Genomic DNA, 25,661 nt, shown 5'->3' on the forward strand with positions numbered 1-25,661 from the left:
TTACTCCAACTTATAAATCAAAGAAAGGGTTTAATAAAGAAACATCATTACTCCAAACTTAGGGCCTCACCCTGGGCCACTCCAAGCTCCTCACAATTCCGTTCCTTATTTATAGTGAATCAGCTGGTCAGCTGACTATTACATCACTCTGTAATTGGTTCCATGGTTTACTGGGTCATCTGACTCTTACATCTTGTTCCCATTGGTCACATTACATCCAATACAAAGTTGTCACCGGTTACATTCTAACATGGGTGACTGTCTGTGTGGAGTCTGCACGTTCTTCCCGTGTCTGCGTGGGCTTCCTCCGGGTGCTCCGGTTTCCTCCCACAGTCCGAAAGGCATGCTGGTTAGGTGCATTGGCCGTGCTAAATTCTCCCTCCGTGTACCCGAACAGGCACCGGAGTGTGATGACTCGGGGATTTTCACAGTAACTTCATTGCAGTATTAACGTAAGCCTACTTGTGGCACTAATAAATAAACTTTAAAATTCTGAAGTGTCCATTCCAGCATTTTCTCCTGGCCAATCTCCACCCTCCATAAACTGGAGTTCACCAAAACTGTGCTGCCCTTATCCTAACTCACCTCACATCCTGTTTATCCTTTAGCCTACATTCATTGACCTTTATTGGCTTCTCATAGAATTATAGAAACCCTACAGTGCAGAAGGAGGCTATTCGGCCCATCGAGCCCATACCGACTACAACCCCACCCAGGTCCCATATCTACAACCCCACGTATTTACCCTGCTAATGCCCCTGATATTAAGGGGCAATTTAGCATGACCAATCCACCTAACCTGCACATCTTTGGAGTGTGGGAGGAAATCGGAGCACCTGGAGGAAACTCTTGCAGACACGGGGAGAACGTGCAAACTCCACACAGATAGTCACCCGAGGCTGGAATTGAACCCGGGTCCCTGGCGCTGAGGCAGCAGTGCTAACCACCGTGCCGGTAAAAACCTGTCCTTGCTTTCACTGCTCCCTATCTGGGTAATCTCCAGCACCACAACCTTCTGAGATCTGCGCGCTCCTTAAATCGGGCCTCTTGTGCGACCCTATTTTTAATCCCTCCACCAACAGGCAGCCATATCTTCAGCCGCAAAGGCCCTAATTTCTGGAGTTCCCGCTATAAACCTCTCCATCACTCCCACCTCCCTGAAACCCATTTCTGACAAAATTTCTGGTCATTCTGGCCCAGCACCTTCTCAGATGGCTTTCTGTCAGATTTCATTTGATAATGTTCTAGTGAAGAGACTTTTACTATATTGAAGGCATCGTATAAATGTAAATTGGTGTTGGAAGTCCACTGATGGTTTTTTGTCATTTATTGCACATCCCTAATGGCCATCAAGGAGGTGGGGGTGAGCTGCTGCCTTGAACCGCTGCAGTCCAGGTGGTGTAGGTACACCCATGGTGCTATTAGTGAGGGAGTTCCAGGATTTTGACCCAGTGACAGTGAAGGAACGAACGATATAGTTCCAAGTTCGGATGGTGAGTGGTTTGGAGGGGAACTAGCAGGTGGTGGCATTCCCAAGCATCTGCTGCCCTTATCATCCTTGGTGATAGAGGTCGCGGGTTTGGAAGATGTTGTTAAAGAAGGCTTGGTGAATTGCTGCCGTGCATCTTGTAAATGGTTTCTTCCAGTGGGGAAGTGAGTGAATGTTTAAGATAGTGGATAAGATGCCAATCAAATGGGTTGCTTTGTCCTGGATGGTGTTGAGCTTCTTGAGTATTCTGAAGCTGCACTTATCCAGGCAAGTGGAGAATATTCCATCACACTCCTCGTGCCTTGTGTAGATGGTGGACAGACTTTGGGAAATTGGAAGGTTATTTATTTGCTGCAGAATCCTGAGCCTCTGACCTGCCCTTGTAGCCACTGTGTTTATCTGACTGGTTCAGCTTAATTTCAGGTGAATAGTAACCTAAAGGATGTTGAGAATGGAGGATTCAGCGACAGCAAAGCCATTGAATGTCATGGGCAGATGGTTAGATTCTCTCTGTATTGGAGATGGTCATTGCCTGGCACTTGTATGGCGCAAATGTTATATGCCACATCTCAGCCCAAGCCTAAATGTTGTTGAGGTCTTGCTGTAACACGGGCACAGCCTGCTTGGGTAACTGAGGAGTTGCGAATGGTGCTGAACATTGTGCAATCATCATTGACCATCCCCACTTCTGACCTCATGACGGAGGGAAGGTCATTGATGAAGCAGCTGAATATGCTTGGGCCTGGGGCACTAACCCTAAGGGACTCCTGCATCATTGTCCCAGGGTTGAGATGATTGACCTCCAATAACCACAGCCATCTTCCTTTGTGCGAGATCTGATTCCAACCAGAGGCGAGTTTTCCCCTGATTCCCATTAATTCCAGTTTGTTAGGCCTCTTTGATGGCACACTCCATTAGATGCTGCCTTCCTGTAAAGGGCAGTCACTGACTCCTCTCCTCTTGAATTCTGCTCTTTTGTCCATTTTTGGACCTAGGTTGCTTTGAGTGGCGCAGAGTATCCCTTGCAGAACCCAAACTAAGCATCAGTGAGCAGGTTATTAGTGAGTAAGTATATGTAGAATAACTCAGCAGCCAGATTGGGCACAGCAAAGGTCTATAAATGACAAATGAAATGACTAACAATTGATGTGTTGTTGCTGGTGTTGGTTGAGGATGGAATGTTGGCCAAGCGAGCGTTCTACCGACGCTCCTTTGCACGTTGTCATAGAATTTTATTTACATCCACCTTCAGAAACAGATGGTGCTTCTGCCGAACCTCCCACACACCAAAGATGATTACTGTCCTGAACTATGAGCATCTTGAAGTCCTGCTGCAGATCTTGAATCCACAAACTCCTGACTCGAGAGTTGGGAAGCTACCAAATGAGCTAAACTGATGGTTAAACTATTTCATGTCAAACTGGCTTGATTCTCAAATGAATTAAGAACCGTTTCAACATCCCCACCAAGTGTGGCACTTTGTGGGCGGCACGGTGGCACAGTGGTTAGCACTGCTGTCACACAGTGCCAGGGACCTGGGTTCGATTCCCGGCTTGGGTCACTGCGTGGAGTTTGCACGTTCTCTCCGTGTCTGCGTGGGTTTCCTCCGGATTCTCCTTCCACAATCCAAAGATGTGCGGATTAGGTTGATTGGCCATGCTAAATTGCCCCTTAGTGTCCTGGGATGTGTAGGTTAGAGGGATTAGTGGGGCAAATATGTAGGGATATGGGGGTAGGGCCTGGGTGGGATTGTTGTCGGTGCAGACTCGATGGGCCGAATGGCCTCCTCCTGCTCTGTAGGGATTCTATGATTCGATGAAGTGCGGGTGATTAGCTGCTGGGGAAACTGTAAAGAATCACCAGTGAACAGACATTCTTTAGTTTCTTCTTTACTGATGACAAAATTTGATTTGATTTATTATTGTGACATGTATTAGTATAGAGTGAAAAGTATTGTTTCTTGCGCGCTAAATGGACAAAACATACCATTAATAGAGAAGGAAAGGAGAGGGTGCAGAATGCAGTGTTACAGTCATAGCTAGGGCGTAGCGAAAGATCAGTTTAATACGAGGTAGGTCCATTCAAAAGTCTGATAACAGCAGGGAAGAAGCTGCTCCTGAGTCAGTCGGTATGTCACCTTAGACTTTTGTATCTTTTTCCCGATGGAAGAAGGTGGAAGAGAGAATGTCCGGCAAAACCTAACCCATACTTGCAAATGTCACATTTAAAATCTTGTCTTTCTGTGCTTCATTTAATGGCTTGAGATATAGGCATTTTCTTGAGTGATAGATGAAAATCTAGCCCTTTAATCGTGTGCGTGTGTGTGTGTTAATATACGATAAATATTTTTTGGAATGTATGCTACCTTTTTTCTGTCTCTGATTCTCTTTGTTCTTTTGCCTCAAGAAAATACATTGGGATAATTCAAACACTGAGATTAACATACTTCAACTGATGTTGAACTTTTTCCCATTCAGTGACTTGATCAAAGCTGTTAAGCTCCTGAGGGGTATCGACAGGGTGGATGTGGAGGGTGGCATGGTGGTTAGCATTGCTCCCTCACAGCGCCAGGGTTCGATTCCGGCTTCGGGTCACTGTCTGTATGGAGTTTGCACGTTCTCCTCTTGTCTGCATGGGTTTCCTCCGGATGCTCCGGTTTCCTCCCACAGTCCAAAGATGTGCGGGTTAGGTGAATTGGCCGTGCTAAAATTGCCCCTTAGTATCAGGGGGACTAGCAGAGTAAATGCATGGGGTTACGGGGATAGGGCCTGGGTGGGATTGTTGATGGTGCAGACTCAATGGGCTGAATGGCCTCTTTCTGCACTGTAGGGATTTTGTGATTCTATTCTATGATTCTATAACGTTCCCTCTTGTCAAAGAATCTGGAACTCGCGATCACTTTTAAAATACGGGGTTGGTCATTTAAGACAGAGATGAGGTGAATTTTGTTCTTTGTGAATCCCTGGAACATTCTTCGTGAAAGGCAGAACTCCACTTTAATAATATTCCAAGCCTCTGCTTGTTGATTAGGAAGGGGGTGAAAGGTTACGGAGGGTAGGCAGAATTGTGAGGAGGAGGTTACAATCAGCTCAAGTCATGATCTTATTGAATGGTGAAGCAGGCTCGAGGGGCCGAATGGCCTATCCCAGCTCTTAATTCGTATGACCTTGTCAGGTTATTATTGGGTACCAAAGGGGGTCAGGGAATGGGTACAAGTTGTAATCCATGTGGTCCACTTATTTGATCAGAATAGATAAGATTATTATTTTAAATAGGAATATGCTTCCACCACACTGCAGACTGACTAGGTGTTAACTTCATGAATATCATTTTTTATCATATCAGTCCAAAGATAGAGTCATAGAGGTTTACAGCCCTTCTGCCCAACTTGTCCATGCCGCCCAGTTTTTAGCATTAAGCTAGTCCCAATTGCCTGCATTTGGCCCATATCCCTCTATACCCATCTTACCCATGTAACTGTCTAAATGCTTTTTAAAAGACAAAATTTTGACTATAACAATTCTAGCTACAGATAATAAATAATACTTTTCTCAATAAATAATAATCTTCTTTTAGCTTCAACTATTTGAACATAGTTGTGTGGGTTAGGTGGATTGGCTCTGCTAAATTACCCCTTCGTCTCAGGGAGATTGGCAGGGGTTACTGGGTAGGATTGGTGTCGGTGCAGGCTCGATGGGCCAAATGGCCTCCTTCTACACTGTAAGGATTCTATGATTTTTCCAAAATCTGATTCCTTTCTTGTCCGTGGGATGTGGGCGCCACCAACAAAGCCAGCGTTTATTACCCATCCCCAATTGCCGTGAAGTGAGTGGCTTGCTGCACCATTTTGGAGGGTTGCTAAGAGACAGCCTTGTTGCTGTGGGTCTGAAGTCCCACATGAGGCGGAGCTGATGAGGCCGGCGGATTTCCTTCACTAAAGGACATTAGTGAACCAAATGGCATTTTTATAATGCATCGAGATGTGACAATCAGGTAGATTCTTGGCTGCCACTATTGAGACAAGCTTATTATTCCAGATTTATTCATTCATTGGATTTAAATCCCCCCCTCCACAACCTAGTAACGCAAGCACTGTATTACCATCCCCTTTTAAAATTTGTCGAGATTAGACTTGTGTACGAGAGGATTTAATTACAGGAGAAATCTTTTCCCTTTTGAGTGCTTGTAATGAATGGAAAACCTTGGTCTGCCCACGCTGTGCAAGTGAAGACTTCAACAGAGTTGATTCAGAACAACTGCACCATCCGGCAACAAGCAGCGATGTTATGTGAATGCAAAGTATTGACCATGTTTCAGACTGCAACTATTGAGATTGTGCATTTTCTCCTATCAGGATTCTTCAGACAGTGGGACCTTCCCATGCCCGGACATACACTGTGGCCGTGTATTTCAAAGGGGAGCGGATTGGCTGTGGTACAGGCCCAAGGTAGGATTGTATTTCTCAATGTTGTGGCATTACTTTGCGAGCCATCTGTACAATTGTTCCTGTTGAGATGTCTGGCCTGGCAAATGGGCCCCGGTTATGTTCAAGAAAGCCAGTCAATGAAGGACAGAACTGGAACCCATATTTATTCAGTCATACATTTAAATATAGAACATAGAACAGTACAGCCCACGATGTTGTGCCGAGCTATATCTGAAACCAAGATCAAGCTATCCCACTCCCTATCATCCTGGTGTGCTCCATGTGCCTATCCAATAACCGCTTAAATGTTCCTAAAGTGTCTGACTCCACTATCACTGCAGGCAGTCCATTCCACACCCCAACCACTCTCTGCGTAAAGAACCTACCTCTGATATCCTTCCTATATCTCCCACCACGAACCCTATAGTTATGCCCCCTTGTAATAGCTCTATCCATCCGAGGAAAAAGTCTTTGAACGTTCACTCTATCTATCCCCTTCATCATTTTATAAACCTCTATTAAGTCTCCCCTCAGCCTCCTCCGCTCCAGAGAGAACAGCCCTAGCTCCCGCAACCTTTCCTCATAAGACCTACCCTCCAAACCAGGCAGCATCCTGGTAAATCTCCTAATACAGAGTGAAACATTACAAGCATATACCTCCTAACTCCGCTGCACCCCAGCCGCAGTGAGTGTCTCTTCATATCTGATAAAGTGAAACTCCAATTAAGACCCTACACCTGCATTTAGTTTAATACAATTGATATACAATTTTGCTGAGGTACGGATCAGGTTATGTCAGGAAGCCCAACTAGACCCCAATATTTTTTCTCTTTTGGCATTAGTGTGAGAATAAGGTGTTTCACTCCAGGTGTGATGCTATTGATGCACTGAGGAGCTTTTATCAAAACAAACTTTACTTAACAATATAGTTTAACTATTACAAATTAATTAATTTAACTTTTACCAATTGAAATACTTAAACATGACATGGTACAATTCTTAACTGCTAACCTATCTCTATTAGTTCCAATTGAAGTTTAAGTCTATAAGAAGTTCCTTCTTATAGTCTTAAACTCCTCTTCAAAATCAGTTAGCACCACACAGGCTTACATGCTTGTATTTGGGCTGCCAGTCCACCTTTTGAACACATCTGGAGAGGGACAAAGAGAGAGCGCTATTTCTCCTAGTGGGTCCCAAACAGCAGCCTCCAGAGAGAGAGATACCTTTTGCTTCTTTCAGAACTCGGCAGTAACTGCCTGCTTATCCCTGAAAGCTTAGCTCCTCCCCTGAAGCACATGACTCTGTCAATCAACCTAATCAAATCCCTATTCTGAAACCCCAGGGGAAAAACCAAATAAACAAAAATGCATTAACTGAGATTGACACATCTCTAAAATCTAAAATCAATCATTAACTTGCATTCTCAGCACGCGAGCTGCCTGATGCAAACAAATGGGCACCGTGTAAAGCGGAGCTGAATTTTAAGTATACCCCTTGTAAGAAATGATATGAGTACATTTCTTAAAGGCACAGAATCATCACAATTCACAACAATTGAATGGAATGAAGCAGGAAATGAATCCAGTGACTCTCAACCACCTCTCCAGTGTGTTTTTTTTGCACTGAACATAGCCATGAGATGCACTGTATGGTGGTAAAGAATGGCAAAACATCTTTCAAGAATCTTGTTTTCTTTTATTCGTTCATGGAATGTGGGTGTCTCTGGCTAGACCAGCATTTATTGCCCATCCCCAGTTACCCTTGAGAAGATGGTGGTGAGCTGCCTTCTTGAATCGCTGCAGTCCCTGTGGTGTAGGTGCACCCACAGTGCTGTTAGGGAGTGAGATCCAGGATTTTGACCCAGTGACAGTGAAGGAATGGTGATATATTTCCAAGGCAGGATGATGAGTGGCTTGGAGGAGAGGAGAGGTGGTGGTGGTGTTCTGCTGCCCTTGTCTTTCAAGATAGTGGAGGTTGTTAATTTGGAAGATGATGTCTGAGGAGCCCTGGTGAGTTCCTGCAGTTCATCTAGTAGATGGCACACCCTGCTGCCACTGCTCATTGGTGGTGGAGGGAGTGAATGTTTGTGGAAGGGGTAGCAATCAAGCGGACTGCTCTGTCCTGGATGGTGTTAAGCTTCCAGGCAAGTGGAAAGTATTTAATCACACTCCTGACTTGTGGCTTGTAGATGGTGGACAGGCTTTGGGGAATCGGGAGGTGAGTTACTCACCACAGGATTCCAAGCCTCTGAACTGCTCTTGTTGCCACAGTATTTATATGGATAGTCCAGTTCAGTTTCAGGTCAATGGTAACCCCCAGGGTGTGGACAGTGGGGGATTCAGCGATGATAATGCCGTTGACTATCAAGGGGAGATTGTTAGATTCGCCGTTGTCGGAGACAGTCATTTACTGCCCTTTTACCAACCCCCTATATTCTCCCCCCACCAACAGACTAGTGAGCAATGTTCAATCTGTCCCTTTGAGAAAAGTAACTTGTTGAAATTCTGGGGCAAAATAATTTACCAAAAGGAAACATTGTAGGACTGGACAATCCGAAGCCCTTGGATTGAATGGAGGGGAAGTAGAGAGGTTGACTAGCTCTTCAGCTGCCTTTCTCCAGCTGAGGCTGAGCTCTGATCTCCCAACCCTCCTGAGGCGACACTAAAATAAAAACAATATATTGCAGGCGGTGGAGATCTGAAACAAAAACAGACCATGCTGGATAAGCCCAGCAGGTCTGGCAGCATCTGTGGAGAGAAACAGCTAACATTTCGAGTCTCGATGAGTGTTATTTGGGAGAACATTTGATTTGATATTGTCACATGTATTAGCATACAGTGAAAAGTATTGTTTCTTGCGCGCTATACAGACAAACATACTGTTTATAGAGTACATAGGGGAGAAGGAAAGGAGAGGGTGCAGAATGTAGTGTTACAGTCATAGCGAGGGTGTAGAGAAAGATTAACTTAATATAAGATAGACCCATTCAAAAGTCTGATGACAGCAGGGAAGAAGCTGTTCTTGAGTCAGTTGGTACGTGATCTCAGAGTTTTGTATCTTTTCCCCGATGGAAGAATGTGGAAGAGAGAATGTCTGGGGTGCGTGGGGTCCTTGCTTATGTTGGCCGCTTTGCCAAGGCAGTGGGAAGTGTAGACAGAGCCAATGGATGGGAGGCTGGTTTGCGCGATGGATTGGGCTTCATTCACGACCCTTTGTAGTTTCTTGCGGTCTTGGGCAGAGCAGGAGCCATACCAAGCTGTGATACAACCAGAAAGAATGCTTTCTATGGTGCATCTTGTAAAAGTTGGTGAGAGTCGTAGCTGACATGCCAAATTTCCTTAGCCTCCTGAGAAAGTAGAGGCGTTGGTGAGCTTTATTAACTACAGTGTCGGCATGGGCGGACCAGGACAGGTTGTTGGTGACCTGGAAACTTGAAGCTCTCGATCATTTTTACTTCATCCCCGTTGACGTAGACAGTTGATGCTGCCAGGGACTGCCAGACCTGCTGAGCTTCTCCAGCATTCGAGTGTCCGTGTCATCCAGCGCAGGAAAGAAGGAATTGGCGAGAAAAACGAGCAGCTTTTCATGAGTAAAAGGTTGGCTTTCTGTGAATTAGAGATACAGCACTCTTACCTTTTGCAAACTGTGCTCTTGTAACTCTGCGCTGAGCTGAATAAATAATTCAGCGTACTTACTTTGGCAGGTTTCTCTGTGATATTCACCTTTAAGTGACAGAGGTTGTTGTGGATTTAGCTAGGATGGAGAAAGAGGCAGTTGCAGCAGAATAACAGAATTGGCATTAAACTTACTTTACAATCTTAACTCAATATTTCGCACAGATGAGCTGGTTTTTCTGCATGTGTCACATTGATGGTTTGGTGAATTGTGTACCGCAATTATTTAGAATTATTTCTGCCAAATTAAATTTAGCCAAGAATTACCAGACCCCTCAAGAAAGTCGTCTGGCACAGCCGCAACTTTGGACTTAGTTTCAAAGTGTCAAGTTTCAAAGTTCCCAAGTGGGTCATCGGACTTGATGGGAATATTGTCAACTTCCCTATCTTTACTGTGATGGCCTTGATTCTCCCTTGTGTTTCTTGGAAGCATTAATTTTCCCGACAGGAATCAACTATAACTCTACTGTACTGGCCCCCCAATTTGCCCTGCACAGGTACTGTGTGGTCGGGTGGCACAGTGGTTAGCACTGCTGCCTCACAGCGCCAGGGACCCAGGTTCGATTCCGGCCTCGGGTCACTGTCTGTGTGGAGTTTGCATGTTCTCCCCGTGTCTGCGTGGGTTTCCTCCGGGTGCTCCGGTTTCCTCCCCACAGCCCAAAGATGCACAGGTTAGGTGGATTGGTCATGCTAAATTGCCCCTTAATGTCCCTGGATATACAACTTAGAAGGATTAGTAGGGTAAATGGACAGGGTTACGGGGATAGGGTGGGGTGTGGGGGGGCTGCGTACGATGCTCTGTCGGAGAGTTGGTGCAGACTCGATAGGCCAAATGGCCTCTTTCTGTTTCGTAGGGATTCTATGATTCGATTGTTCTCAATTCTGTAGCCAATAATAAAACAGCATCCATACAAATTAACCTTGACTTTAAGAATATTAAACTGAATATTACTGAATAAAGGAAACATGCTGTTGAAGTTTTTTGTCTTGTATTCCTCAGGACAAATGCAAGAATACCAAATTTCAAAGCAACCATTTGAAACTTGCTGAGCTATCATGAGTGTTACGCTATTACACTATTTTTATTTTATTTATTATTTATTAGTCACAGATAGGCTTACATTAACACTGCATTGAAGTTACTGTGAAAATCCCCTAGTCATCACACTCCAGTGCCTATTCAGGTACACAGAGAGAACTTAGCATGGCCAATGCACCTAACCAGCACGTCTTTCAGACATGCCAGTTTAACAACCAGTTAAAGATCATCAGTTGGGCTCACAATGTAACTCAGTGCACACGTGCTAGACACTTAACTATATTCATAGATCTGTCCTCTGCAACCAAAAGGAATATGTCCAGACATTGCACCTTTCCTGAATAAACAAAAGCATAAAGGACACTAGCTCCTTTGTGGATTTCCTGTCGCAATGCCTTGACCAATCAGTGCCCCTTTCCTCGTGCGGTATAAATTATTGTTTCCTTTGAAATTTGGCACTCTTGTACCTGTCCTGATGAGTGCAAGATGGAAAACTTCCACAGCCTGTCCTTTTTATCAGCAATACTCAAGTTCTGTATAAGCAAACGACTGTTAATATTAAACTGCCCAGATAACCCAACAAATATCCAACTTGTTTCATACAAATTTGAACCGTACAAAAAGTGCATGAGCTACATTGAGTGTCTGAAGTGGAAACATTTGAATGTTTAATTACCCTTTATCATAACCCATTGGAAAGCTAATGACTGTAATCACCACTGTGGCAGAAATCAAGCAGAGATATTGTGCAGCTATAGCATAAAATAATTAACCGTTGTGGGTGTATGAAATTTCCTGTGTGATTTAACCTTTTCTTTGACACACATTATTGATTCTTGGAGCACTACTGTTTGAACAACAGGACATTATCGTTGCTCGTGGAGCCTGGAAAGAAAATTTATCTCTTAAATTCAGTCAAAAATATGGTCAGACTTTGACAAAGGACTCAACGTCAGTCAAAGGGGACGAAGTAGAAAGGGTCAAGAGCTTCAGGTTTTTAGGTGTCCAGATCACCAACAGCCTGTTCTGGTCTCTCTCTCTCTCTCCTCCTCCCACCACACACACAGATGCACCGTAGAAAGCATTCTTTCTGGTTGTGTCACAGCTTGGTATGGCTCCTGCTCTGCCCAAGACCACAACAAACTACAAAAGGTCATGAATATAGCCCAATCCATCATGCAAACCATCTCCCATCCATTGACTCTGTCTACACTTTCCACTGCCTCAGAAAAGCAGCCAGCATAATTAAGGACCCCACGCACCCTGGACATTCTCTGTTCCACCTTCTTCCGTCGGGGAAAAGATATAAAAGCCTGAGGTCGCGTACCAATCAACTCAAGAACAGCTTCTTCCCTGCTGCTGTCAGACTTTTGAATGGATCTACCTCGCATTAAGTTGATCTTTCTCCACATCCTAGCTATGACTGTAACACTATTCTGCATTCTGCACTCTCTCGTTTCCTTCTCTATGAACAGTTTGTTTTGTCTGTATAGCGCGCAAGGAACAATACTTTTCATTGTATGTTAATACATGTGACAATAATAAATCAAATCAAAAGGATCTGATGAAGAATCATAGAAACCCTACAGTGCAGAAGGAGGCCATTCGGCCCATCGAGTCTGCATCAACCTCAATCCCACCCAGGCCCTATTCCTGCAACCCCACATATTTACCCTGCTAATCCCATTGATACGAGGGTCAATTTAGCATGGCCAATCAAACTAATCCGCACATCTTTGGACTGTGGGAGGAAACCGGAGCACCCGGAGGAAACCCACGTAGATATAGGGAGAATGTGCAAACTCCACACAGGCAGTCACCCAAGGCCGGAATTGAACCCGGGTCTCTGGCGCTGTGAGGCAACAGTGCTTGCCACTGTGCCGCCCCTGGGTCATCCAGACTCGAAACATTGGCTCTATTGTCTCGCCACAGAAGCTGTCAGATTTACGAAGACTTTTCTGCATTTTCTGTTTGGGTCAGACTTTGCATGCATTCTGGCAGAACATGTTGGATTGCGACAGGACAGGTGACTTTCCGGGGCTGGGAAAGGATTTGTATTTTAACCTGAGAATTCAGGACAAACTCAGCTGGTCAGGTGGCATCTGTGGAGAGAGAAGCAGAGTTAACGCCTCAGGTCAGTGGCCTTCCCTCAGAACCAGAGCACATCAGGAAGATATCGGGCTTTCAGCAAGTAGAGAGGGAAGGGAAGGGGAGGTGGAAGAACAACAGAGAAGGTCTGTGATAGGGGACGAGATAGGAGAGGTTAAATAATAAAAGATGTGATGGTGTAGGGCAAAAGGAGATGTCAATAAAACAAGTAAAGAAACAAAAGATGGGTCCAGAAAAGGTGCAAATGGAAAGGACATACGAATATATGAAATAGGAGCAGGAGAAGGCCATTCAGCCCCTTGAGCCTGTTCTGCCATTCAGTAAGACCATGGCTGATGTGTTTGTGTTTCTAGTTCCACACTCCCATCTACTCTGATATTTCCCATACCTAATAAGAATCTATTTACCTCTGCCTTAAAAATATTCAATAACAATGGTTAGCACTGCTGCCTCACAGCGCCAGGGACCCGGGTTCGATTCTGACCTTGGATGACTGTGTGGAGTTTGCACGTTCTCCCCATGTCTGCGTGGGTTTCCTCTGGGTGCTCCGGTTTCCTCCCACAGTCCAAAGCTGTGCAGGTTGGGTGGATTGGCCATGCTAAATTGCTCCTTAGTGTCCGAAGATGTGTAGGTTCATAGGATCATAGAATCCCTACAGTACATTCGGCCCATCAAGTCTGCAGTGACAACAATCCCACCCGGGCCCTATCCCCGTATCCCCACCTATTTACCCTGCTATTCCCCCAGAAATTAGAGACAATTTAGCATGGGTTAGGGTTGGGGAGATTAGTGAGGTAAATACGTAGGGTCGCAGGAATAGGGCCTGGGTAAGATGCTCTGTCAGAGGATTGGCGCAGACCCAATTGGCAGATTGGTCTCCTTTTGCACTGTCAGAATTCTATGATCTCGTTCTGAGGCAGTGAGTTCCAAAGCTGCACAACCTTCTAAGAGAAAAAAAATCTCCTCATCTCTGTCCATAAGGGCGACCCCTCATTTTAAGTCCGTGCCCTCTTGTTCTGGACACGTCCACAAGAGGAAACATCCTTTTCACGATCTTAAAGACTTGAAACAAGTCACTCCTCACTCTTCTAAACGCCAATGGAAACAAGCCCAGCCTGTCCTACCAGTGGGAGCTGCCAACCAATTGAATAATGGCACAGAGGATGGTATGAAGCTGTAGAACTGTCAAATACCTGAGGAAAGCATGAGGTCTTGTTCCTCCTGCTTTGGGCTCAGGACAGGGTGGGGGTAGTGTGGAGAATTAAAACAACTAACAACTGGAAACTGGTGGTCATATTCACAGCCTGAGCAGCGGTTTTTGATTTATATACAGACAAAGCATACCGTTCATAGAGAAGGAAAGGAGAGAGTGCAGAATGTAGCCTTACAGTCATAGCTAGGCTGTAGAGAAAGATCAACTTAATGAGAGGTAGGTCCATTCAAAGATCTGACAGCAGCAGGGAAGAAGCTGTTCTTGAGTCGATTGGTACGTGTCCTCAGACTTTTATATCTTTTTCCTGATGGAAGAAGGTGGAAGAGAGAGTGTCCGGGGTGCGTGGGGTCCTTGATTATGCTGGCTGTTTTTCCGCGGCAGCGGGAAATGTAGACAGAGTCAATGGATGGGAGGCTGGTTTGTGTGATGGATTGGGCTGCATTCACGACCTTTTGCAGTTTCTTGCAGTCTTGGGCAGAGCAGGAGCCCCAGACCAAGCTGTGATACAACCAGAAAGAATGCTTCCTATGATGCATCTGTAAAAGTTGGTGAGAATCATAGAAGACATGCCAAATTTCCTTAGTCTCCTGAGAAAATAATGGCATTGGGGGGCTTTCTTAACTATAGTGTCGAGCAGCAAAGTGATGACTCAATCTGTGTTTGATCTCCCCTGAGCTGCGCATACAGTGTACCAAATTAAAAGAAGTTACAAGTAAATCATAAATTCTGGAAGGAGTGTTCAGGGCCTTGAGCTGTGGGAAGGTATTACAGATTTCAAGCCTCCGCAGTAATCTGTTTTTGCATAATGTTAAGATTGCCGTGGGTCGCTCGCACAGGGTGCTGCCTTTTTTCTCAACCAAAAGTCTGAAATTATTTTGGTATCGTGCCCAACCTTCCCATAATTCCAGTGACATTTGGGGAGTTTTATTCAATATAGGGAAACTTATTGAGTATATATACTTGCGGATACCCCAATCTCCAAAGCCATTGCGAGAAAATGTTAATAACAGAATCTGAATTGTTAGCGGTGATTCTTTTGGCTGCTACTCCCATCCAGAGAAGTTCAGCGGTCCGCAGTAAAATTAGCCGCAGTGCCGTAAAGATTTAGCTCATCGGATAAATTAATGGTGAGGGGAATTGGAGGAGGCAGAGCTAACTGAGAGATTAGTTTGTCGTCTCTGCTTGTTACCTGTGGGAGCTGTGATTGAAATGTAATACAAGTAAAAGCAATAAAGGTTGTCTCTTAATGGTAGATGCTCATTTTCATAGGTGAATTAAGATCTGGTGGTTTAGCTTATTCTGTAAAGAACATAATTAAAGAGCTCAAAGCCATTTGAGTTTGCTGCCGTGCCAGTTCACGGTTATAATCACTGCCTGCCTCGGGAAAGGGATATGCAGATTGCGTTATTATTTTGGTTTAATTGGCTACATGCTAACATTGTAAGAGGGGGTAGGGGGCTAAAGGGTGGATCACAAAAACCTGCACACGCCGGCAACTCCGTTTCTGCAAGCGGTGCTTGATTCTACACCTAAAAGGGGCAACAGTGGTAGTTTAAAGTGTATTTATTTATTCGTGTCACATTAACACTGCAATGAAGTTACTGTGAAAATCCCCCAGTCGCCACACTCCGGCGCCTGTTCGGGTACACTGAGGGAGAATTTAGCACGGCTAACGCACCTAACCAGCACGTCTTTCAGACTGTGGGAGGAATAGGAAGACCTGGAGGAAACCCACGCAGACACGGGGAGAGTGTGCAGACTCCGTACAGACAGTGACCCAAGCCAGCAATCGAACCCGGGTCCCTGGCGCTGTGAGGCAGCAGCACTAACCACTGTGCCTCCGTGCTGCCCCATTCCCATTCATGGATTACAGAGGAGAGATGTATACTTATACTTTGTTCTTGGTATGGTGTACAGGCCGCACTGCATGACCCAGAAATCAGGGGCCATCTGCACTCGGGGAGGGGAGGCAGCAGGAGGGGAGGGGGGGTCCTGACCCAAGCATGACTGTCCCTCCTGTGTACTGAATTAATCAGTACATTGATTAATTATCCCTCATGTACAATTCCTTCTTTGATCTGATGAAGTAAATGGGTTTAAGACTCTTCAGCGTTTACCAAATGCTTTTAATCTAATTGAGCTCGAGCTTCCAAAATGAAAATCTCTCTCCGGCCTGCCCTCACTGCAAGGATTACAGACATCAGGGGGCGATTCTCCCAGCCCGCTGTGCTGCTTTAGTTTCCAGCTGGGTGCCATGGCCTCCACGTGTCCCCGGCCGCCGGATTTCTGGTGCCGTCAGCTCCGTGTCAGTAATCGGTGTGGAGCTGCATTAATTATTTACGTGATGATTTCAATAGCATTAGCGGGCCCGAGCCTGACGTCTCCGAGCCCTCTCGAGTGTCCCCTCCCCACCAGGAGTGTTTCACTCCAGTGGGGTTTACAATAGCTCCCCATTCGCAGGGAGCTGGCGGCCCGACCCCGCTGGAGCGAAGGGAGGCCATGGAGGCCCCCCAGGAGGTCGCGGGTAAGGGGCGATGCCCCCTGGGCATTGCCAGCTTGGTAGTGTCAGCCTGGGCCCCTGGCACTGTCCAAGGGGCAAAGTGGCAATGCGCACGGGGGCATTACGGCACTGCCCACCAGGCATTGGGGGCAGTGCCAAGGGGGCCTATGGAGTGAAGATGGGTGGGGGTGGGGTGTCCCGCTGCCACTCTGCATTTGGCGGTGACAGGGAGGGAGGTCAGCGATTGGGGCTAGCCATTGGGGTGGGGGGGGAGGGGGAAGAGGGGGAGCCACCTGCTGTGGGGTGCCAGGCTGCTAGGGGGCAGTGTTTGGGCTGCCGGTGTGGGGGTCAGGAGTGCCGGAGGTGGGTAAGATCGAGGCAGGCCAGAGTGGGAGGGGGTCCGGAAAGCCAGCGACCGGTGCGTTGGGGAGGGGGTCGCATGGCCAGCGATGTGGGGTCGTGGGGCTGGCCAGTGATCGGGAGGCCGGCAGTGCGGGGCCCCTGTGCGCCGATTTTGGTGCTGACAGATCGGTGCATGCGCAGTGGCGCACTCAGTGCTCTGCTGCCGGCCGCTCTGGTAGGAATAGGCCCCACCCAGGGATTTTTAATGGTATTCACACCAGGGCTCTCTGCAGTGCGCAGAGTGTGGGAGATTCATTTTAAAATCCTGCTTTTTAAAGACAAAAGCGGGATCTACCCCAGTTTTTATGCAAATTCGACACTTAGAACTTTTTCTGGAGAATTGCACCCCATGTCTGTACCAAAATATCCAAAGAGAAGTCATCCATTGTCTAAGTTTCTCCACCTCCTGTTTCATGATCTTACCTTTCTAACTGTACAACTCTTAACCCAACATGGGGCCCAATGATTTGGCTGCAATAGACTCAAAGCTTTTTGATTGCGTTCGCCCCAGGGTTGCTGATCAGCCAGATACCTTCATATTCGGGTAAAATTTCAATCCCTAAGACTAGAAGCTACATTTAAAAACTGTGAACTGCCATCATTACTAGAGCAAGCTCCAGTTTCCTGTTACCGATAGGGTACAGGCTTTGTCGAACACCAAAACCTTCTCAACTCTCAGTCTTCTGCCTGTGTTTCTGGGTAACTGAAAGCGCCAACTTGCATTTAGTGAAAAGCCCTAAGGTGCTTCACAGAAGCACATTCAAACAACATCCAGGCTCTTCACTTAGTTTTGGTGCCACGTATAAGTAACTCTGCAGCCAAAAAGCTGTTCCGTTGTATTGCAAGTAGAGTCATAGAGCATGGAAACAGGCCCTTCGGCCCAACTGGCCCAAGCCGACCATGGTGCCCTCCCAGCTAGTCCCAATTGCCCTTGTTTGGCCCATATCCCTCTAATCCTTACCCACCCATGTACTTATCCAAATCCTTTTTAATGTTGCTATTGCACCCGCCTCAATCACTTTCTCTGGCATCTCATTCCATATACGCACCACCCTCTGCGTGAAGAAGTTGCCCCTCAGGTCCCTTTCAAGTCTTTCCCCTCTCGCTTTAAACCTATGCCCTCTAGTTTTCATTTCGCCTTCCCTGGGAAAAAGACTGTGTGTGTTCTGCCTATCTCTGCCCCTCATGATTTGATACACCTCAATAAGGGCACCCCTCATTCTCCTGCGTTCCAAGAATTAAATGGAAAACATTTACAGTGCAGTACAGATCGGGGGTCTGGGATTGGTCTATCTCCAGCGTTGATTTGATCTGCACAGTGTGTGGATAAAGCTACAGCTCAGCACTTGTTCTGATTATTGTACAGAGCGACTGGTGCGGTTGGCAAGGACATTGTCTTTTCACCTCGTCTTTTCACCTCTATGGTTGAGGTTTGGTTCATGAGAACATGAGAAATAGGAACAGCTGTAGACCGCTCCACCATTCAGTGCAATCATGACGGATCTTCTCCCTCAGCATCACTTTCTCGCCTGTCCCCATAACCCTCGACCCCCGGAGAGATCAAAAATATTCAGAGATTCCCTAAAGGACAGAAGGAGGCCATTCGACAAATCGAGCCTGCACTGACTCTCCGACAGAGCACCTCACCACGTCCTGTCCCCATCACCCCACATATTTATCTGGCTAATCCATAAAAACATAAGATATAGGAGCAGAATTAGGCCATTTGGCCCATCGAGTCTGCTCCGCCGTTCAGTATGGCTGATCATAGCTAATCCCCCTAACCTACACATCTTTGGACTGTGGGAGGAAACCGGAATACCGGGAAGAAACCCAGGCAGACACGGGGTGAATGTGCAAATTCCACACAGACAGTGACCCAAGCTGGGAATCGAACCTGTGTCCCTGGCGCTGTGAGGCAGCAGTGCTAACCACTGTGCCACCGTGCCGCCCCCATTGCTCCCAGTCTTGAAAATGCTTGACAATGGAGTATCCACAACCCTCTCTGGTAGAGAAGATTCAAAACATAAGAACATAAGAAATAGGAGCAGGAGTAGGCCATCTAGCCCCTCGAGCCTGCCCCGCCATTCAATAAGATCATGGCTGATCTGAAATGGATCAGTTCCACTTACCCGCCTGATCCCTATAACCCCTAATTCCCTTACCGATCAGGAATCCATTTATCCGTGATTTAAACTGGGAATCGAACCCGTGAAAACCGCTGAATGAAGAAATATCTCCTCATTTGGATCTTCAGTGACTGACTCCTTATCCTCCGACTGTCCTGCATTCTACGTTCACCAGACAGGGGCTAACAACCTCTTTGTCTACCCTGCGAAATCCCATCAGAATCTTGCTTGTTTCAATGAGATCACCCTCATTCTTCTGAACCTGAGAGAGTTTGGCCCGATTTATTTAACCTCATCACAGGATGGCTCCCTAACCCTGGATTGAGTCAAGTGATCCTTTGCTGTGTCAGCTACGACTCTCATCAACTTTTACAGATGCACCATAGAAAGCATCCTTTCTGGATGTATCACAGCTTGGTATGGCTCCTGCTCTGCCCAAAACCGCAAGAAAGTACAAAGGGTTGTGAATGTGGTCCAGTCCATTATGCCAACCAGCTTCCCATCCATTGACTCTTCCCACTGCCTCGGCAAAGCAGCCAACATAATCAAGGACCCCACACACCCCGGACATTCTCTCTTCCACCTTCTTCCGTTGGGAAAAAGATATAAAAGTCTGAAGCCACATACCAACCGACTCAAGAACAGCTTCTTCTCTGCTGCTGTCAGACCTTTGAATGGACTTACTTTGCATTAAGTTGATTTTTCTCTGCACCCTAGCTATGACTGAAATGCTACATTCTGCACTCTCTCCTTTCCTTCTCTATGAACGGTATGCTTTGTCTGTATAGCGCGCAAGAAACAATGCTTTTCACTTTATACTAATAATGTGACAATAATATATCAAATCAAATCCTTACTTAGATATGGAGGCTACAACTCCGTCCAGTACTCCAGGTGTGGTCTCACCAAAACCCTGTACAACCCAGTGTTGGAATAAAAGTGTTCTCTCTCTGTCAGGTACACTCCTCCTACATGGAGTTCAAGACGACAATCAATCAAAAATACAATTCTGCAGTTCACAGCATCAAAGTCAACCGGGCGGCACGGTGGCACAGTGGTTAGCACTGCTGCCTCACAGCGCCAAGGACCCAGGTTCAATTCCGGCCTCGGGTCACTATCTGTGTGGAGTTTGCATGTTCTCATCGTATCTGCCTGGGTTTCCTCCGGGTTCTCCGGTTTCCTCCCACAGTCCAAAGATGTGCGGGTTAAGTGGATTGGCCGAGCTAAATTGCCCCTTAGTGTCTGGGGGATTAGCAGGGTAACTGCATGGGATTATGGGGATAGGGCCTGGGTGGGACTGTGGTCGGTGCAGATTTGATGGGCTGAATGGCCTCCTTCTGCACTGTAGGGATTCTATGGATCATAATTTAACACTCAGAGAAAGTAGGAAGATTTACAATTGTGCATCAGGAACTGATTTTCTGAGACTGGGGTTAAGTGGCTGCTCTTGAATAATATATGAGGAACTTCAGTCTTGCTGAAGCTTTTCATCTTGTACTCATCAGGACAAACACGCGGAGACCAAATTTCAAATAATCACAATTTACACTGCAGGAGACAAGGGTTGGTTAGCAAGTCGACTCTGATTGGCCAAATTGTTACCATGGAGAAAGTAGTGGGGGACTGTAAGCTGCCCTAGAGGAACTCTGCTTTGCCTTTTGCCCAAAGGTGTCTTTCAGGGGTAAAGACTGAGCTTGGTCAAGCATGCGACCTCCATACGACCCTGGTCATTAAAATCCCAAGCAGGCTGAGGAAGAGATATCAGCTGCTAAAACTGACTCACCACCATTTAATTTCCATACCTTTGACCTCCTTGGATGTAAGCTATGGAATCCCCTCCCTTATCCTCTCTGCCCTTTTAAGACCATAATAAGGCCGTAAGATATTGGAGCAAAATTGGGTCATTCGACCCATCAAGTCTGCTCCGCCATTCGATCATGGCTGATAAGTTTCTCAACCCCATTCTCCCACCTTTTCCTCGTGACCTTTGATACCCTTACCAATCAAGAACCTATCTATCTGTGTCTTAAAGACACTCAATGACCCGGCCTCCACAGCCTTCCGTGGCAACGAATTCCACAGATCCACCGTTCTCTGGCTGAAGAGATTCCTCCTCATCTCAGTCCTAAAAGTTCATACCTTTACTCTGAGGCTGTGCCTTAAGGGGGGTCCATAAAGCCTCCCCCTTTACCCAAGCTTCTGGTCCCCTGTGCTAATACCTCCTAATGTGGCCCAGTGACGAATTCTCCCGTGCAGCATCTCGGGGAGGTTTAATATGTTAAAGGAGCCACATAAATGCAGATTGTTGTTGCTGTTGTTACTCAAAAAGCGCTCTTTATTGTTGTAATTGAGATCCAGTTGAGTTTTGTAAAAGAAAATGCTGCAATGAAGTTGATGTTTCTTGCACCATCTTTAATGATTTATATTTGCGGCTGGAAGTGATGCAGTGTCTGACCTTTAGGATTCATCATCCGTTTTGTATTGCTTCATTTTGTACGCTCTGATCACGCTGATTAAACTGGCAGCCGCAACAGCCGTTGCTTCTCACTGGCAGCTTGACTGAAGTGTTTGCAGTTTATTTCACTAGAGACACTGCTTGAGAAAAGATACAGTTCAGCCGTTTTTATTAATGGACGTGGGCGCTTGCTTTACAAGGAAAAGCATTGAGTTTTATTACCCGCCCCCGCAACCAAACCCACTCCCCAACCTCCTGGGAGAGGCAAAGAACAGGCTGCTGTGTTTGGGAGACTGTTTTGTAATCCTGCACCGCCTGGTGCCTGATTAGGGCTTCTGTTTGCCGCTCTAATTATTATTTTCTCTCTCCCACAGCATTCAACAAGCAGAAATGGGCGCTGCCATGGACGCCTTGGAAAAATGTAAGATCATTTTTCTTTCAGTGTTTACCATCTTTGTCCTTTTACTTTTAATTCTTAAAAAAGCCCACAAGTGACGTGATTGTACGTTTGGACTGGAACTGATGAGTAAGAAAATGACCGCGGTCACCTTGGAGGACATGAAAGCACAAAAACTCCAAACCAGAAAGCTAGTCAGATCAAAGGTGCGTCAGACACATCAGGCCACAACCTTCATCCCGTTTTATTAATGCATCTGGGAACCTTGATCCGAGTGTTAGCATTGTCCAAACGAGCACAGGGTTTGTACCCCATTCTCCGCAGTCCCAGTGGCTTTGAATTTGGGGGTGACGTCCACTTGATTGGGTGGATTATGGTGAATTAAGCAGAACTGCCTCTTGGACATTGGGGAAAGCAACATCCTTCAACACTGATGCAGAACATTAATCCGTAGAAACATTCTGGGCGGGATTTCCCATCTCGCCTGCCACGGGAGTCGTAGCGGGTGGGACAGAAAATGCAGAGGTCCGTTGACCTTGGGTGGGAATTTCTGGTCTTGGGGTGAACGCAGCTGGAGAATCCCGCCCCCTGTGTTTGTTGTGGTTTGAGATATCTGTGCATGAAGAGTAAAGTTGAATCAGGTTGTGGTTATTGACTGTTAAATGACCATCTTTGGCTGAAGTGTGTACTGATAGGAGGAGATGAGAAACATTCCCGCTTGGCATATTGTTTAGAACAAGACATCAGCGGGCTTCCAGGTTACAGACGACTAGCCATTAAATCCTGGGGTTAGCAAATGATGTCTCGAAGGGGGCAAACCTGTTGGAGATTGGTGCCTGAAGCTTAAAGATGAAACATCTGATGCGATGCATCAAGTACCAAAAGTAGAACATGTAATTATAGAGCTGCCTAAGGAGCATCAATGTTAAATTGAGGTGGGAGGGAGAATCGGCAGAGATAATTGCCCTGTTCATGGCCTAGTGTCAGATGAATTTTGGGGAGATGGAATTCAATCAAAATAATGATCATGTTAGTTTACTCATCATTGTTAGTGGGTAGAACGGCAAACACGTCCATAATCATTCAGTAATCCTGTCAGGTTGTTTATTGAAGTTTTGTGTTACCTCAGAATGAAACCAATTGGTTCTGTTATTCTACTCTGTTGAAGTGAGGAATGTGTTCTGATTCTGTCTGTTTTCCACAAGGTGATTCATGTACTGTCGTTCTCATTATCCCCGTGCGCTAGGCCTGACTCACGCTTGCTGGAGCAGAGGCAACATTCCATGGATGCTGGAAATCTGAAACAATAAAAAAACAGCAAATGTTGGAAATATCCAGCGGGTCTGGCAGCGTCTGTGGAGATAGAGACAGAGTTGGCGTTTCAGGTCAACGACCTTTCGGAAGTACCTGCAATGTTAACTGTTTCTGCCCCCACCGCTGCTGCTGAGCGTTTCATAGAACCATAGAATCCCTACAGTACAGAAAGAGGCCATTCGGCCCATCAGACCTGCACCAACAACAAGCCCACCCAAGCCCTATCTCCATAACCCCACGTATTTATCCTGCTTATCTCTCTAACGGTAGTCATGATGTGGAGATGCCGACGTTGGACTGGGGTGAACACAGTAAGAAGTCTCACAACACCCGGTTAAAGTCCAACAGGTTTATTTGGTAGCAAATACCATTAGCTTTCAGAGCGCTGCTCCTTCATCAGATGGAGTGGAAATGTGCTCTCAAACATGTGTCTCTGTGCCCTGTTTGAGAGCAGATTTCCACTCCATCTGACGAAGGAGCAGCGCTCCGAAAGCTAATGGTATTTGCTACCAAATAAACCTGTCGGACTTTAACCTGGTGTTGTTAAAACTCTTACTATCTCTCTAACACCAAGCGACAGTTTAGCGTGGCCAATCCACCTAACCTGCACAACTTTGGACTGTGGGAGGAAACCAGAGCCCCCGGAGGAAACCCACGCAGACACGGGGTGAACATGCAAAATCCACACAGGCAGTCACCCGAGGCCAGAATTGAACCCGGGTCCCTGGTGCTGTGAGGCAGCAGTGCTAACCGCTGTGCCACCGTGCTGCCCCTGACTTTTCCATTCCTTATTTTTGGCACGGCAGTGTTTCATCGTGTGAATAAATCGAGAGCAAATCCGAGTTCAGCCTGTACAATCACTGCCCTCTTCCCAGGCAATGGGACGTGTGGAACGTTATGTTGTAAATGGGGCACGTGCCTGGAATGATTGGGCAGTGTACGTGAGATTTTCTGCTTGGAGTTCAGGCAGCAATGTGGGCCATCACATTGTTCACTTGTGTACAAGGGTCTATATATTCTTGTGTGTCAGCCATGGCTCAGTGGTCAGCACTCTCACTCTGAGTCAGAGCGTTGTGGGTTCAAATCACACTCTGGGACTTGAACACGAAAATCTAGACTGTCGCTCCAGTGCAGTGCTGAGGTACTGCTGCACTGTTGGAGGTGCCATCTCTCGGCCGAGTCATTTATCTGAATCCCTGTCTGCCCCCTCTGGGGCGGTAAAAGATCCCACGGCACTATGGATCGCACAAGAGAGTTATCCCCGGTGTCCTGGTCAACAATTCTGCCTCAGTCAACATCGATGGGCCAAATGGCCTCTTTCTGTGCTGTAGGTGACTTTGCAACAGGAACAGATGATCTGATCGAAATCACATTGCAGTTGGGAGCTTGCTATGCTCAAATAGGCTGTCGAATTTCCTGCATTATGGCAGTAACCACCTTTAAAAATTCTTCATTTGCTGCAAAGCACTTTGGGACTTAGTGGTTATGGAAGTTGCTATATAATTGCAAATCTTTTTGATGTTGTACATTTATCCCGTATGGTCTGCCCTGACATCTTCGAATCACAGAATCCTTACAATGCAGAAGGAGGCCATTCGGCCCTTCGAGTCTGCACCAACAACAATCCCACCCTATTCCCGTAACCCCACACATTTACCTTATGATATTGCTGAAAAAACGACATTTTGGCCAAGCTTTGTATCTTGCACTTATCAGGACTGCTGAAAGAATACCAATGTCAGGGAAAACATCAACTCTGTATGAGATAGCACATTTGTGTGTACTGGAAGCTATATTTATTAACACACTGGGCTCTGTTCTTTGCAGACAGAAAGAACAGGTATACACGTTGCATCTGTTTCAGCTAAACAAACTAAGTTATAGCCATTCACTGGTTCATTCCTCAGGGCAATGTTTTGACCAATCTGAGTCAAGCTGCCTGGTGTAAATTGCAAACAATACTTGGCAGTTAACTGTCAGTCACCATTAACTGGTGCATTCTTCATGGCATCATCTCTGCTAATCAGAGTCCACTCGCCAACCAATCAGCACTCTCTTCTCATATTGTATAAAGTCGTTGTCGCCCCTGACCTTCTTGTGATTGTCCTGATGAGTGCAAGACGAAAAGCTTCGACAAGATGTGTTTTTCTTTTCAGCGATACTCCAGTCCTACGCGACCAAATGACGAATTGAATTTAAATTCTGCTCTGGTGGGATTTGAACCCTCGTCCCCAGAGCATTGGCTAGGATTTCTGGATAACTAGACGAGTGAACTTACCACTAAACCCCAGTTCCCCGCCCCCTTTGACAATGCCAGTCAATAAATATAGAGTTCAGCTGCTTTAGTTTCCCTTTGTTCTGTGAATATACAAAGCAGGAGCTTTAATATTGGTTGAATCATGTGTTCCTCGGTATATTCTAATGCTTCCCTCTCTGTTCCAGGTACTCACGCTCACTGTGTGATTCAATGAGGGAAAATCACAGTGTGACTGTACCTTTTAAGAGCTCTGCATG

The 25,661-nt window shown here is 46.2% G+C and overlaps 1 protein-coding gene across 2 annotated transcripts in view; it reads left to right on the forward strand.

Moving 5' to 3' along the window:
* Positions 1-25,661, forward strand: part of drosha (drosha ribonuclease III) — a 159,365-nt gene that overhangs the window by 117,732 nt on the left and 15,972 nt on the right. For both annotated transcript variants that reach the window (XM_078200076.1, XM_078200065.1), the window contains 2 exons: positions 5,844-5,936; positions 21,811-21,857. In XM_078200076.1, the coding sequence (XP_078056202.1) occupies positions 5,844-5,936; positions 21,811-21,857 (140 nt within the window). The remainder of the gene's footprint in view (positions 1-5,843; positions 5,937-21,810; positions 21,858-25,661) is intronic.

Source organism: Mustelus asterias, chromosome 2, assembly GCF_964213995.1.
Source record: "Mustelus asterias chromosome 2, sMusAst1.hap1.1, whole genome shotgun sequence".
Lineage (NCBI taxonomy): Eukaryota > Metazoa > Chordata > Chondrichthyes > Carcharhiniformes > Triakidae > Mustelus > Mustelus asterias.